The 17,205-nt window shown below is 41.5% G+C and overlaps 1 protein-coding gene across 1 annotated transcript in view; it reads left to right on the top strand.

Annotated features, from left to right (window-relative positions):
• Positions 1-5,610: 5,610 nt before the first annotated feature.
• The window catches only part of dusp3a (dual specificity phosphatase 3a), a 32,010-nt gene continuing 20,415 nt past the window's right edge, over positions 5,611-17,205 (top strand). The window contains exon 1 of the mRNA XM_063482613.1: positions 5,611-5,965. Within this exon, the coding sequence (XP_063338683.1) occupies positions 5,775-5,965 (191 nt within the window). The 5' untranslated portion in view covers positions 5,611-5,774. The remainder of the gene's footprint in view (positions 5,966-17,205) is intronic.

The following is a 17,205-nucleotide window of genomic DNA, read 5'->3' as shown; positions in this document are numbered from 1 at the left end:
CTTTAAACTTTGGAGAAAATTGGTTACAATAATAGAAGATCACATCAGACGCCACTCCGGATAGTGAATAGTTCTGGTGCAACACTGAATGGCAGGATCAGAATTTGGTGTAAAAAAGAACATGAAAGCATGATGTTTAAAACATGGTCACATCTGCTTTGCAACAATATTCTTACAAATCTAATGTGGTTGATCTCGGCCTGTTCTCTAAGACGATCCACATGCTACTTTCATAGAGTAGAGAAATGCAACATGCCAGTTATGACTGGGACAGAGGTTAATACCATTTTATTTATGCCAACAATGTTTGAATTCAGTTCTTCTTACAGGTCTAATTACTTATTGAATCCCTATTGACTCCCAATCAATTATCTGTGCTGACTTAAGTAGGCATACAGAGATTTCAAAGCATCAATGCAGCTGCTATCTGTGTTTAAACTCAGTCTGGAAATGGAGCAGAAAATGTTTCAGTGTCATAAAAATAAACCAACACTTGTAGTAAAAAATTACCACGTTGAAGGATTATGATCAAACAATTTACAATTTTGCTCATATGCTCATTAATGGTTAAAAAAAACACAATCTTCTTCTTGAACAGGAGTATGTAAAGCTTCTGTGCTCACACAGATCTGATATACATTGATACACTTTAGATGACCATATTAGGGGTCCTCTATATGACATCACACAGGGCCAAGATTAGGGAATAAACTGTCTGAAGCTGAGTGTTTAGGGCAGTCTGAAGCCAAACTATTTAGCTCACTGGGATTACCATCATGTCCTCATTGTGGGGAGTTATAAAATTCCATTTTGTCAGATGTTACCTGGATTTCCCTGTTGCACACACGGTGTCCTTTGGTGTCAGCCCCTTGATGCTGTGGCAGTATTAGCCACTAAGATATAACAGTTCCAATTTAGAAACCTAAGAAGTCCATTTTAGCAGGTTGAAGGCTTGCAGCTTGTCAAACAGGCTTGCTTTCCCCCCCTTTAAATTAGTTCAGTTCTTTGATTTTTCACTCTATTTTCACTTTTGTGTTCACTTGCTGGTTAAGTTTAGGCATCAAATCCTACTCAGTTTGGGTTAGTAAAAAGTCGGGGTTTGGGGCAAAAGATGGACTTCACGACAGCAATCCCGAACACTGAAAAATTAAGGATTGGGAGTAATGAAATAATCTCTGTAATGCTAATACTCTGTTCTGCAAAAGGACAACTTGTGCATAAATGAACCACACCAGAAACACTGACAGAAAGATTTGAGTGATGTTTTGCGAATGTCCGGAGAATAGTCTGGGATTACTTGTGCATATGATGACCTCTTTGTATCAAACTTTGACCATTGCACCATTGTAACGGTGTTTATATGTGACAGAAAATAAGGAAAAGCTCAATAGGCAGACTTTACTGTTATAAGCACACACAGGTGTATGCACAACAGGGAGCTTCAGTTTTTGCTCCATGAGATCTGTTGTTGCCATGGCATTCTACTGCATCTGCTTATATTGCCATGGAAACGCAAAAGTGATGACTGGCATTGGGGCTGTAAGTGAAATGGGTCAAGAGCACCTGCGACGAGTCAAACAGTGAAACGAAATCCGTCAGCGGGCTTTACGGGCCGACCACAGCAAACCCGGCTCAGCCCGAGCTCTGGAGTCACAGCTGGGAAAAACTCTTAACCTATTAACAAACAAAATGTGTGTCACATTAACGTGTCACTTTGATGTTCAGATGTAATTCTGCTAGGTGACTTAGTGGTGACAGGAAACTCTGCATTGTAGACAAGTCAGATATATTCTCTGAAATAATTGGGGTGATGTGCATTTTGTTAAATCAAAGAAAACAGAGATGAATAATTGTCTGAGAAGCTTGTAATCAGCTGTGCTCAGCAAACATTTCCTCTCGAGTAATTTTAACTAAGTGAGATCAATCTTTTGTGGGCCACTGGCTGAACACGACTGAGTGCACCTGAATTGTTATGACTCATTAACCCACTTTAAAAAAACGAGTCATTCACCGTCGCCACCAAGAGGTTACGAAGAAGAACAGCTCGGACTGCCAAGGCTGTGGATTTAAGCCCTCCAACTCTGCTGTGAACCTACTGAAACACAACAGATCATTTTCCATGGATAATTTACTTTTCACTGGTGTGCACTGTGTATAATTATTGTTTGGATAAACAGCCCCCTTTCTGTGCCTCTGAAAATCCCAGGTTCTTGTATTTAAGAGTGCTGCATTAATAGCAAAGTAGCTCCATCTTGTGGTTCTGTGTGACCATTTGAGTCAACGCTTTGCTTCAGTACAGTGCAATAAAAATTATATCTTGGTCTATCAAACCAAATAGATTTGCTTATGTTTTTTCTTATTAACTTAAAATTCAGATCCTAAAATCACATACAGTTGAGCTGTTTCAGGTTTTGCTTCAATTAGAAGGGACACATACATTAACAGGAGCTAAATATAGTCACAGATAGCCCCCCAGGGCTGCACAAACAGGCTGTTAAAAGCTCATGCTGACATCTAGGGGTGTAGTGAGCTAATACTTCTGTTAAGATGTGTCAGACATATTCATTTGGAGGATGGTTCGAAATAGCTGAAGATGTTATTACACCAAGACAGTAACTTTTCTGATCATATTATAATGATGAACACAACCTGTGCCAATAAAAAAAACTTAAAATACAATAAAATCAAACACAAAACAACAGAAAAAAATCTCCATCAGATTAGAAGTACATGAATGAGTTTAAATAAACATAAAAATAAATAAAACAGAGAATATATAGTAGATGTTTCTCTAATAAACAGGTGTTTCATTCTACACAATTATTGCAGTTATATGTCTGTGAAGGTTCTCAGTCATCCAGGTCATCGTAGTCAAAGGAGTTTGCAAAGAAAAGCGTCTGGACTTCTTTAAGTTGCATGTGATTAGAGGATCACCAGGGGGTCCTTTGTCCCTCTTTGGGGGGATACTCCCACTGGGTTTAAATCTGGGACTCTCGACCATTTGACCTTAGAACTGAAGAAGCTTCTCGGATGAGAGGTGAAACGTCTTCAAGCAACTTAAAGAAGTCCAGACGCTTTTCTTTGCAAACTCCTTTGACTATTGCAGTTATGAAAGACTTCTTGTGTCTGTCCTTGTGGCAATGGAGCTGAATCATCCTGTTAGAATTAGTCCTAATTGTTATTATCCCACATATAACAACACAGAGCAGCCACGCCTTCAAATGCACTGAAGAAATGGTTTTTAAAGGTAAAAAGTACTAATGTTTACCATCTCTGCAGAGTTAATGCTGATGTAGAAGGGAGCCAGGTCTGCACTTACCAAACATTAAACAGAACACAAGGATTATTTCTTCGCATTTCAAGAGTAGACAGAAGTCTTGTTTGGAAATCTTATGGATGACATCATAGCAATCGCGCAGCCCACAGGAACATAAGTCCCCTCTTTCTCAGCACTCTGTCAGGCACCACAGTCTTCAACACTGAGCTGGCATGCCTGTTCAAGTGTCCTGTCTGCTTCCTCCTGAAGTTGAAGGTGATTTCTTTAGTTTTGAGTGTGTTCAGTGGGCTGTTTTCTGAACTCTAAGCTGACAATTTCAGGTCCAAACACTGTAGTATCCTGACCACATTTGATTATGGTATTATTGGGGTGGGCAGCACTATACAGGAAGCGTTTTGAGGAAGACAGAAATCATTTCAGTAGTGGGAATAAGCAAAATTATATTCACAAACAAAAAATAAATAAATAAGTAGAGCATAAGAAACACTGACTATTTCCACACTTTTCCAGTTTTGTGAGAGTTTGGACCACTTGAGTGTTCATAATTAATAAGACTTTGACTTTTTGACATGGTTTCTTTCTTTCATGTTCATTTCAAAAGTGTGTTTGAGGGTTAATTCTTGCTTTTGGGGTTAAAGTTAGCAAACTAGGTTTGTGTTAGAGTTATGGTAAGGGCCTGTTGTATAGTAGAGCCTGGTTCCATGGCAACACATGAAATGGTCATTAAAAACAAAAATAATAACTAAAAATAATTACACAGTCATCGGGAAAGTGGACCTTTAAAAAGTCACAACCATTGTGTTTAACCCAATTCAGAAACTTTTTCTAATCCCAACCCTACCCAAGGAGATCCATGAAATGAGCCTCACTACCCTCTGCCTCTTCTATGTGGATACTGACTACCTGTTTTAGGACGTTAATAGAAAAATATTAGGACCCTAAATTATATTCACATTTAGACTGTGTCCTGAAATCAATCATAAACTCATGTTAAGTATGGACAAGCGGTACTTGTAGTGCTATGAAACTTGTTCAAAAAGGTTCTAAACTGATCTAGTTTTAGCATCTCACAAACCGTACTTGAAGGCAGCATCGTCTGCGTGTGCAACTACCATCATTCTCATATCCAGCTCCCGTCTGACCGCTGGCGGGGTGTGTCTCCTGGAGATAGCGGTGGCGAAATGGACCAGCGTCAAGTGAGCATCAAACAGACAAGATTGTACCGGAACTTGAACCTGTATTGATGAAAAAAATAAAAGTACTGGCTTGTCTTTAACTGTAATTAAACTTTTAAATAAATGAATTTGAACTGAAAGACAAGACAAAGACAAATTTGCAGAGTGTGAGATTACAATTTAAACTAAACTTGTAAAAACTTAGATTTTTGTGCTACATGTGCGTTAGAGTTCAGTACTTATTTAATAAGAACTCACATTTAATTTTTCTTTTCAGTTGAAGGGTGTGATTGAGGTCATTGCTCTGTGCAGGACAGTCAGTTGTTACTGCCGAGACAGTGGAAATACGGCTTGAATCACTGTCCCTACCAACTGCAACCTCTTCCTTTGGAGTACAACAAGGGTTATTAAGAGATCCTCATATCTTATTCTTTGCAGAAGTACGTTTCAGGATTTAATACTGTTGCACAAAAAATAAAATGAAACTGAAACCCTACTGCAGATTCTTTCAGAAAAATAGAATCTTCCAAAACTCCCACTGATATTCAAGATGTCCTTTTTTCTACATAGTTCTGTCTCAGTAATCAGGTTTCCTTGTTTCTGAAAGGTAAAGGCCATAATGGGCTGCAACTATCTGCTGATCTCCCCACCCAAGAAAAATTACATTTTAAATAAAGAAAAACTAAAGTAAAAACAATAAAAATAAAAATAACATTTAATACAATGAAATGAGACCCAAAACTGAAAAAATACCCCCCCACCCCAACTACATTTCTAAGAAATATTAAGTCGCCTGAAAAAGAACAATAAAAACTAAAAGACCACAAAAGAAAAAGTAAAACTGAAAAACGAAAAGCAAAAAAACCCCACAAACAACGATCAAACTGAAATAAATCTATAAATAAGAAAAAAAAAAGATATTCAGTATAGTGTTATAATCTAAAATATATGCAATTGAAAAAATAACACAAGAAAATTAAATGATAACTTTCTAAATCTGGTATTTGATGCTGAAAAGTAAAAAAAAAAATGCACTGCAAAAATAAAGAACAAATCAGTTTTTAGGTTTTTTATTCAAAGACATGTATCTTTTACTTTGAAAGTGTGACCGGAAGTCTTTCTAAAAACTGCTTCGCACTTGTCGCCGTGTGTGTGAAGCTGTAGAGCTCGCGCCTCTTCAGACTCAGACACCTTGGAGACAAGAAGACAGCGCGAGCACGACTCACACGCGGACGTATAAAATGCTGTTGAACAACGAAACGAGTCTGACGAGTCGGGCGCTGGCTAGATTCTAACATTACTCTGCGAGCAGAAGAAGAGCCATGAAGAAACACCTGAGTCCTACGAAACAGCATCAACAGCCGCAGCCGCCACCACCGGCTGAAGTCCCGGTTCCAGCCTGCGAGGTGACCGTCCAGCAACTCAACGAGCTCCTGTCCGACGGCAACGGCTTTTACAGCCTACCGACACAGCACTTCAACGAGGTCTTTCCCAGGATATACATCGGTAACGCGTGAGTCATTCACCATTGAATCTAACACGTGATGCCGTTGTGACACTGACAGGTAGGGCAGCGTGTATTTCAGAGACACTCCCTACACATACTCCGACCAGACGCGACCATGACAACGGTGTCGCATGTCGGGTAGCACGCGCGCACGAGCGGTGGTCCTCCGCTGTCATCATCATGGAGGAAGCGACAGGCGGTTGTTGACAACAGATAACCCCGAAATACTAGCCTGATTTCAGGGAGAAGTCAGTAGCCAGACAGTTGGATAACAGATAACACTGCAATATCACGACTATCTGTCAATATATATTATTATTGTTTTTATTATTATTATTGTTATTATTACAAATCTACGCGTGATCCTCTTTGCCTTTAAAGTAGAGGAAACCAACGAATTCAGAACACGAAGGACGAAACTAAAGAGGTGTTTTTACTCAATGAACCCCTCTCTGTCATTAGTATCACTGCCATGTCTTCATCAAGCCGCTCCCCATTCAGTCCCGCTGGGCTGCAGGAACACAGCAACCGTCACCACTCTTTCCCCACCCCCATCTTTCATTCATTATATGACAAGAAAAAAGAAGAAAAACATTTTCTCGCAGAGCAAATTGTGGAAAAAAAGAGATGTGAAATTCTTAGTCTAAATTGTGAAGATGCTCTTTAGACAGGAATAAACAGGAATCTAGTCAATTCATGTCATATATAAGTTAATTCAGCAGTGTCAAACACATTTTACCTCTTCCTATTAAAAAGGATTTCTTGCTCCCCACCATAACCAAGTGTTTGCTCATATGTCATTGTGTGATCTTTTGGAAACTCCTGCATATCTCTTTAGGCTGGCACTATGTTAATAAAATTATATTGCATTAATTCCTTTGTTTACTTATAATGTTAACAAGTACACTCACCTAAAGCAAATGGAAACTGCAAATGACTGCAGCTAAGATACTAAAAGGAGGTCATGTGTCACATTCCTTGCAGAAAATGAATTCATATTTAATATTTTTCCTGCCAGGTAACTAATTAATCAGGTAATCTCCCATCTCTGTAAAGAAATTTGACGTATATATGTTTCTTTCTCACAAAACACAACACAAAATTATTTGCAAATACAAATCTGTGCATTAAATAGTTGATTGTAAACATCTATTGGAAAACGTCTAAGACTGAACACAGGCACAAACCAGACCAGTGCTTTCTTTGTGCATAATCAAATCATGGAACAAAGGTAATAGAATTAACTTAATAGCAGCAGTATGTTTTTTTAAAAATTTTTTTTATTTCTTCCTGTAAGAGATGCTGCGCACACACACACACACACAGACCCACACATGCAGCGTATATGCAGTATAATGTATATTTGTTTATTAAACAGGTCCGCAGCTGAACCATAAATCCATGGTTGTTTGTTGACTTGGTGCTATTGGCTTTGTAATGAACATGCTGACTGTTTAGGAATTTACTGCCCAGTGTTCCAGTAAAGCCAGTTCAGATTGTGTATGAGATGTACTGTAAAATCTTCCTACTGAACCTAGAGATAAACACACAACCCTCTTCGATCCTCGTCTCACTACTGGTATTGCTATTTTGGGCTTTTCCTTTGCCTTTAATAGCTCTTTTACAATACGCGCATCGCAGCTCTGAACTTTTCCAGACCTTATTCGACACAGCTGCATGTGAGGCTGTAGAATTTACATTAATGCGTTTTAATCTGCCAGCTCTTTACTACAAATGTAAATTATAGTCTGGTGAATTTAAAATGAATGAGTAGAAATCATCTATTTTATATCTTGCATGCTCTATCCTAAGAGCTCCCTTGCCTAAACCAGAGTATTTCCAGTAGTGATAAAGTGGACTGTCTCCTACTGTGTGCTGCATGTGAGAAAGAACAATATCAGATAATATCCTGAACTGATTCTTGCCAGTTGCATATGCACAGCCGTGTTTATGAATATTTTATGCACAAATCTGTGATTCCCCAATATTTTCTTACCTGATTTGGTTGTTTGCATGCTGTGAGGCAGTTATTAATACTATAACATTTCTTGTGGCAAAATTTTAATTTATTTACCAATAAAGCACTGTTACCTAGCAAGAGGTTCCTGAGTTCAATTACACCATCAGGCCAGGGTCTTTCTCTGTGGAGTTTGCATGTTCTCCCCATGTTTGCTTGGGTTCTCTTCGGGTACTCTGGCTTCCTCCCACAGTCCAAAGACATGTAGTTAGTGAGATTGGGTTAATTGGTAACTCTAAATTGCCCATAGGTGTGAATCTGAGTGTGAATGGTTGTCTCGCTATGTGTTAGCCCTGCAATATAGTGGTGACCTGCCCAGGGTGTACCCTGCCTCTCGCCCTAAGACAGCTGGGATAGGCTCCAGCCCCCCGTGACCCTGACAAGGATAAGCGGAAGAGGATGAATGGATGGATGGCTGGATGGATGAATGAATTGGTTAGCACCATCAACAAGGAGGTCCTGGGTTTGAATCCACCTGAACAGAAAGCTGGAACCTTTCTGTGTAAGGTTTGCATGCTCTGCCTCTGCATGTGTGGATTTTCTCCAGGTACCTCTGTAATTTGAAATTGGCTGTAGGCGTGAATTAGGGTTGGTCGATATGTAAAAAATTTTCCAACCGGCAATCGTCAGTACAGTAATTGACAATGGGCGATATATTCGCGCATGCGCAGACTTGATGGGCGGAGCAATGTAATCATGGAGGGACTGATTTGCGCGTTTACAACACAGAAGAAGTCCAAACATGGACGAACTAATTTCCCAAAAAATTAGGGCTGTCAGCATTAACGTGTTAATGCAGCATTAACGCGGCCATCACGATTAATGCGATTAAAATTTTTTAACGCGCTCAACCCATCTGGAGCGCAGAACAAACAAACTTTGGACAAAATGCCCGAAATGCGTTGACAGAGACATTTCAGAGATTCTGACTCAGTCTGCGCTCCAGATGTTAATTGTTAATCGCCTTAGTTGTGATGACAGCAGGTTAACGCTGACCGCACTAAAAAAAATTATGAAGTCGCCAATTCGGGATTTCTTTGGCTTTAAACCAGATGAAAGAAGTTAACCTAAGGATCTAACCAAAGTGGAGTGCCGCTTGTGCAGACATATACTGCGAGCAAAGTACTCTAAACACGACTAACTTGCATGGGCACCATCTGCCTGAGTATGCTAGGCTATCACCAGCTTCTGCAGGTCCATCAACAAGCATTTGGGTGCACTCTGAGGAGGGTGCATTTGCTTGCAGATAAAAGAGGGTGCTGTTAAAACAGCGCTATTATTTTTTTTTTCTGTTGACTGCTTCTATTAGCTCCATCATTATTAGCAAAGTTACTCTTAAAAGTATATTACTCGACTGGTTGGTGAGTGGTTGCTGGCAGTCTCTAGGTGAAACTGGTCACAATAATGGTCCTTTGGTCATTACTAGATTGCCACAGTTTCGTGTAGTTTGCATGGAAACTGGGGTAATTTGCAAAAAAAACTCTTTATGTGTTTAAAGTGTAATTTTGTTGCTATTAAAGAAACTAATTTAGTTTCTTTTGCATATATTTTGCTGTGTCGTAATGTATACCAGCTTTTACAGAGCAGCTCTTAATGCCACCTTTATGGATTTGTGGTAGAGAGAACAGATTCAGGGATGCCTCAAAGAAACTTGTGGCTCCAATCACTGCCAGTAGAGTGGTGGAGGAGGGCGAGCCGGACAGAATACAAGCACATTACTGTAGCTCAGTGCTACAACACAATCAATCTGGATGTGCCAATCTGTCCGGCCAAGTCTCCAAACAAAGTGCTGGCAGACCTGCGCTCTGCTGAAGCTGATCAGAGAAAACTGTCAGCATGAAAGAGCGACTCTAAAGTCGACTCTAAGCTCTTTTGTCGAAGAGATTTTGATGTCTGATGAACAAACTAGGTTTGAGTTTTCGGTGGGGGGTAATTACTGAGCTATTTTATTTTAAAGCATATCTTAGAGCTTAGAAAAGCTTGAAAGCACAGTGTAACATAATGTGATATTACACATATCTCAGGCAGGGAGAGGTGGTATTGATTGTTGATTAAAGGCTGTGCCTTGTCCACAGTTTCCACCTCTGGGACCCAGTAATCCTCCCTGCTCATCTCATTAGTTGTACCTCGTTATAAATCAAATTATGTAGCTGGCCGGTAAAAATCAATTGGATTAAAACCAGTGCATCTATTAACACAAGACTAGCATGTGGTGCATCTCGCATACGCGTTTTTTACAGCGCTCGACTTAAATTAGAAAGAGATCTGTCCTTGAAAATGTTCATTAAACTTTCTTATCATAGGTACCCTCAGGAATTGGACCCATTAACCATTTTAGGTTTTGATATACAGTTGCCTGTCAGATTTTAATTTTTTTAGGTCAAGACACAGTTTCATTTACATAATAACTGTTCATTTAAGATATACAGTAGTCACTCATGCTGACATTTGATGGGAAAATGTACAGCATTGCATGCCCTTCTTTATTTTCATTTAATAGAAAAATCAGGGATACTTATACAGCTGCCAAAAAACATCCTATTTTGGTACTCTGTAAGGATTTAACATTTTCAACAGACCATTAAATTGTAAGTTCATATTTTTTTTGTACATACATACATTCGCTCATTGTGCATCACTTTAAAACTCATAGCTAGTCGCTTGGTTTCCTACTTAACCCTCTAACTTATTTATTACCTGTTCATTTGTCAATCAACAGTATTCTTCACTCTCATTGGTAGTTGCATTCAATTCTCAGATTCCGCCCACTTCACAATCACAAGAAATTATTTTGCCTGTAGTTACCTGCCAATTGCCCGTTAATACAAGTTTTCTTAGTCTTTGAACTCAACTGGAGTGACAGTTCTTTCCTATGTTGGTGTTTTGACCACACATCTGCATTTGTTGAGTCTTTCTGCTGATTTATTCAGTTCTTTTACTTAAAAGAATGTATACAGCAGACACTCAGTAAAAGTTTAAAGTCACTAATTCAATAAACAAGACGTTGACTAGAGCAGCACTTGTGTTTATTGAACTAGTCAATGTTTGCATCCATAAATGGATTATGAGTCTACTTTGCCAGCTTGCAATGTTTTCAGTTCAGTTGTAGTCAGCACTCTTAAACCACGGTGTGCAGCTCAGGGACTTAAGGTGTGGTTGTTTGCTTTGAGAAACGCTCTGGCTCTTTGTGAAGCTGGTCTTTAATAATGGATGTGTTGGGACTGCAGATCCCAGGGTAAGGAGGCCGGGACAGGCCCGGCAAATAGGAAGGAAGCCATCGGCTGTGAACCCAGTTGAACCTACTGTGCCTCTGCATTGTGTTGTGTAGAAGTACAGTATAGGCCTTTACACACTACTACCCTTTACACACAAAGAGATACGCATGCCTACGCTTTACTTGCTTCACTTTTTTTGCATTTAAGTGCTCATAGTGTACATGCATATTGAATCATTTATGAGCACTAGCTTAGTCTAAATATACACAGACTTTTTGTGAATGAAATGAAGATATTATTAATGTGTAGCCTGGATTTCTGAATCTCTGCCCTGTAGCTACGATGCTAGCAGACAGGCTGCTTCATCCCTCCTCCTTTGGTTGCAAAGTAACATTGTAGCAGAATTTCTTGTTAGGTATTGCAGAGAGGGTTTTGCAGCCTCCACCTCTAGGGAGCTGCCCAGGGTCACCTCACCTCGCCTCCAGGCTCACGTTGACGTTAAGCCTGTATAGTAAAGCTTTGTCAGAGTGAACAATTTACAGATTCGTGAAAAGTCATGGTTTTTAAATAAAAAACAATACATATATACACTTATATCATGAATAGTATTTGTACGGCAGGCTACAAGGGCAAGCTGCAGTTAGTGATGGGTATTATTAGGAATTTAGCAACACTATCATTGATACTACAGTCTGTATAAGTCAGATTATTGCTGCTTCTGACTTATTGCTATGCTCATTTATGTTTGTTTAATTTCAGAATTTAGAAAAAGCTACTGTCCCTTCATATATGTGCAATAAAAAATTGTAAATTTTAATTTCAGCTATAATCTTGGCTTCTATTATTGATCTTAATTAAATAATCTTGATAAAACTGTCACTCTTGTCCTATTTGCTATGGATCCCTCACTTTTCTATGTGTTATACATAAAGTACACCCCTTTCCTTTACAGTGTCAATTTCATCTCTTTCTAGAAGCACCTAAAAACATGCTTGCTGTTTAGTTCAGCTCCAGATGAGATAACTAAATGAGAGAATTCAATTAACAAGCTATGTCTAAAATCAGAATGAGAAAACTTTATTGTCCATTGCAGTGTAGTAGAAATATGTCTTAAGCATAAGTGTATGCAAATAAAACTGCAGATATAAGAACAAAAAAACATTATAAACAACACATACCAAGGCAGAATTATTACTCACAAAGTTTAATCTGTGGAGAATTGACTGATGCCTTTATTTCTGGATTTCTCAGTCTCTCACCCATTTTCACTCCATTGTCACTGTACAGATTTCCTAAGGCATGCGAGCTTCCACCTGGGGCTTTCTTTGCCCCCATCTGTAACTCCAGACATTTAGTGATGGCAGCAGGCTGGCAGGCAACAACTGTAACCTTTGTGGTGTTTTTATGGCTATAAACACAATGTCAAGAACCACCGCTTTTTTTTCTTTTATTTGGTTTTAATTTTATTTGCATTTAAAAATAAGGTCAGGGTAAATGAAATTCAAGAACTGCATCAGGCTTATTAAGTTAATGATTATTTATGTCAAATTATCACCACAATATCGAACAAAGTAATCTTTAGCAGACTTATGACCAAAGAAAAATTATGTCTGGCCTCCAAAACAGCTCACACTAATTTCAAAGTATATTTGATATTATTTGTGGTAGTCTTCATGTTCCTCCAGGTAATTTCCTGTTTTACTTTGAAGTTTAGTTTTTTAGATGTGCCTTATTTTGGTTTTAATTCATGCATTTGTTCTTTTCCCTCTTTTGTGATTGTCATTACTTTCACCTGTTTGATTGCATCCACCTGTGTCCTGTTCCCACCTGTCTCTTATCATCATTCACCCTTGTGTACTTTTATAAACCTGTCTTTCCCTTAACTTTGCCACAATGTTTTCTTCCGGCTTCCTGTACCTATTTTTTGGACTTCTTTTTAGCTGTTGGACTTTCTGTATTTTTAGATTCTTGTATTACCTACTTTTTTCTCTTTTTGTTTTTTTCGCTACCCCGTGCCATGCACTTGAGTCCAAAATCAAAACTTCCTTAACACAAACATTTCTCTAAGAATCAGTGAACATTGGATAAATACTTATACTGTAGCAGCAGTGTTTGTCCAGATGCTTACCAAAGCTTTGGTGTTATCCGCTCTCCTCATGTCCCATGTCTAGCTGTGATCTTGTTAGATCAGCTGCTCTCTTTTTTTTTTTTTTTTTTTTTTTTTTTTTTTTTTTTAACCTGTCCCGTTTGGTTCTTTTGCCATCAGAATTATTGTCTAAAGGCGAAGAAAGATGCCCAACGGATTTACTTTACCAAATGGACCATCCCAGCCTTGCCGTAATGGTCCATTTGATTCAACTTTTTATTGTTTATTTTATTTTCACTTGCTGAATACGGGACAGACTTGACTGGAGGAGAGAATGTGGAGAAAGAAAGAGGGAAAGAAAAAAACCTGAGAAGAGGGACGGGGAAAAAGGGCAAAAAACAAAAACCAACAGAATAAGCAGACAAAAAATACATATATCGATCACCTGGATCACCTGTTGAGAAAGAAAAAAGAAAGCAAGCAGAAGAAAACGAGAGTAATAAACAAGATCACAATGATATATGAGAATATGACAGTAAATACTAAATATTAAACATTATTGTGCAGCACGTGAGATCGACAGCGCACAGTGTGCTTTGAGGTAGGAGCCAAAAAGGGTGTAATTTGTGTGTGTGATCACCCGTGTGTACACCTGTGAGCATGAACGCGCTTGTTTTTAAAAGGTTCCTTCATGTAATGATCTGCTAGAGGGTGTGGGGGGCCACTGCCCCGACCTCCAGGGCATGAAGCAGGTATGGAGGAGATCAAGACTCCAGACATCCAGAGGCCCCCAGAACACAAGAGACCAAGGAAGACCAACAGAGGGGCAGCCGCGCCACTGTCCCAGAAAGAGCTGAGGAGAGTCCCAGATGAGGGGTCACTCAGCAGCCGCGGAGCAGAAGCCAGGGGGGGTTGCAGTGACGTGCCCGTGAGCTCCGCCGGCAGCCAGCTGTGCCTGAGTGGCCGAGCCCCGGGCCGTGAGGCCGAGGGCACCCCATCCCCAAAGTGGCCCGAGCGAGCCCCAGGCTCCAGGCCCCAATAAGCAGCCGCCAAGGAGTGAGCCGGTGGGTACCTGGGCGCCCACCCCCGGAGACAGAGAACCACCAACGCACCGATGTCTGAGGGCGTCCGCCACCGGCAGGGGAAGTGGTGGGGGGAGATGGGCCTCCAAACCTTGGAGGGCCTGAGATGTCCTCAGAGAGGTGGCGTCTGATACCCAACCTGACATATAGACACAGACAAACAGGCACACACAGATACAAACATCTATTCCCACCCTCATGCTCTCATATACAATTGCTCAACACTCACCCAACGTGGAGACAGACATAGAGAGACGCTGTACACACAATCACACTCCCCAAGCGTACTCTAAGCCCCGAGTCTAGGTACCCTTGCCCCTGGAGGGGGAAACTGCACCCAGACTCAGGTGGTGTAACCCTTTTCCCTGCGGTGGGGAGAAGCAGACCGCCCCGACTCCGCAGCAGCAGGGAGGCCCCATACACCAGACCCCAGTCGGACGGCCAACTCCTCCTCCTAGCCCCCCTGCTCCAGCAGGCCGCAGAGAACGGGGGTGTAGGAAGACTCCAAACCTCCCTCCACCCGCTCATATGTACTGTTGATGTATGTGTGTTCTAAGGTGCATTTAAAACCCAGGAGGGCATGGAGCCACCTGCCAGAGCAGCAGGTAAGCATATAGCCCCTCCTGCTAGCCCTCAATGTCTACATGTATTTAAAATTGAGAGGTGGGCAACGACGCCAGGGGTGAGGTGTACACCCTGATGGTAGTTTGGAATCCGTGTAGCGTGCCCACCTCCAAGATCCTATATGTATGTGTAATGAGAGTGTGAGTAATGTGAATGTCTAAGTTGTGGGATAAAATTGAGGCAGAGGCAGCCAGAAGGGGACAGAGGGGGGGATGTCTCCTCTGCACCCTGGTGACACACCCCTACCCCAAGGCCCTGCATGTGTGGGTGATTGTGGTGGAGCGGGAAGAGGGAGGCCGCTGGAGATGGGGAGGGAAGGAAGGGAGGGGCAAGTGACCCCTCCCTGGGGCCAGCTCCCCCGCTGACCCCAGTAGGCACCCCCATGCTGTGCAACCCGCCAGGGAAAGGGGGCCCAGGCCCATCCGGACCGGGGCCCAGTGCAGCAGCGCCCCCCGGCCCCACAGAGCCCGGGACAATTCACCCGACCCCACCACAGAGAAAACTGCACCCACCCCATCATCCACTCATCTTCCAGACTACACAAGACAATAGACGCCCAGGCTGAGATCTTCCTCCACCACTCCTGTATCTCCTCCTCCTGCAGACAGAGTTCCTGAAGAGAGGAAAGCTCCTGCAAGATGTGACAACCTCCCCCACCAGTTGAAGAGCCCCCCAGGTGGCTCGATGCACCGGCGGCACCCCGCGCCAGGGCCGGGCCCCCATACACCCACCCGCCCACAACCTCGGCAACACACCAACCAGGACCCAAGCCCCTGAGGCCCGGCCAGGGCCCCAGCCCAGAGACGGAGCGCCCCCAGAACCTCACGCCCATCCCGGACCCACCCAGGGGCAGCCAGGCTACCAGGTCAGTAACCCACGTCCGTCAGCACAGACCCTCCCCTAGCCCCGCTGCACGCAGCCACGAGGAAACCGTCACCTAAGAGCCAACAGAGCCCCTAATTGGCCATGACCGCTACCCCGGGTTGAGCCCCCCAAGGAAGATGCTCCTGGGGAACCCCCCGACGCCCTAAGCCTGTCCCTACCCCCACACCAATCACAACAGTGAAGGTGGGACCAAACTATGGCCCCCCACCCCCGCTAGGTGATGGAGCTGATCAAAGGAGCCCAGAGCAATTGATCTGATGTGGTGGCAGAGGCTGTATCAAGACTAATGTAATCTAATAGATAATTTCTATACTGGTTAGAATTAAGATTATTTTTATTTTTCCAGTTCATGAGGACTGTTTTCTTGGCTATGCATAGGGCAGTGAAAACCATATGGGCTATATTCTTTTCCGTAGTGACATTATCTAAGCTGCCCAACAAACATACTAAAGGAGAAGTTGGAATGTTACATTTCAGACACTTTGATAAGTCTTCACATATCTCACGCCAAAACTTCTGAACTGGTGGACAGAACCAAAGAGCGTGGATATAATTGTCCGGTGAATTGGTTTGGCAGTGTGAGCAGTTGTTGGTAGACGTAAAGCCCATCTTGAACATCCGATGACCTGTATAGTGCACTCTATGTAGTATTTTGTATTGAATTAATTGAAGACTGGGATTTCTAATTAAATGAAAGGTTTTTAAGCAAATCTGAGACCAGAAGTTTTGGTCTAAGTTAACTGATAAATCCGCTTCCCATTTTGCAATAGGAAGTGATATTGATTCATCTATTTTAGAAAGCATTCTGTATATTTTGGATAGTAATTTGGGGGTTTTAAGAGTAAGAAATTGAACCACACTTGGTGGTGTTTGTAGTTCAACTTGACCCGGTTTAAATCTCTTTTTTACTATGGATTTAATTTGTTGATATTCTAAAAATCTTTTCTTGTTGATCCCATATTGTGTAACTAGTCTGTCAAATGAAATAAATTCTGTTCCTTCTAGTATATGTTCTAAATATTTGATTCCTTTACTACTCCAATCTGAAAAGTTTATCATATTATTGTTTTGTAATATGTCAGGGTTGTTCCAGATAGGTGTACGTTTGCATGGGATTAATGAAGACTCTGTCAACTTCAGAAACTCCCACCACGCTGTCAGAGAGGAGCTGATGTTGACGCTTTTGAAGCATTCATGTCGTTGGATGTTTGAGCTGATAAACGGTAGATCTGAAATCTCTAGATTATTGCAAAGTGCTTGTTCTACATCTAGCCAAGGTTCATCTAAGAGGGTATGTTTTTGCCATCCTGAGATAAACTGAAGCCTGTTGGCCAAGA

Source organism: Pelmatolapia mariae, linkage group LG8, assembly GCF_036321145.2.
Source record: "Pelmatolapia mariae isolate MD_Pm_ZW linkage group LG8, Pm_UMD_F_2, whole genome shotgun sequence".
NCBI classification, from domain to species: Eukaryota; Metazoa; Chordata; class Actinopteri; order Cichliformes; family Cichlidae; genus Pelmatolapia; species Pelmatolapia mariae.
Note: the sequence above shows the minus strand (reverse complement) of the source record. Positions and strands in the feature narration are given on the sequence as shown.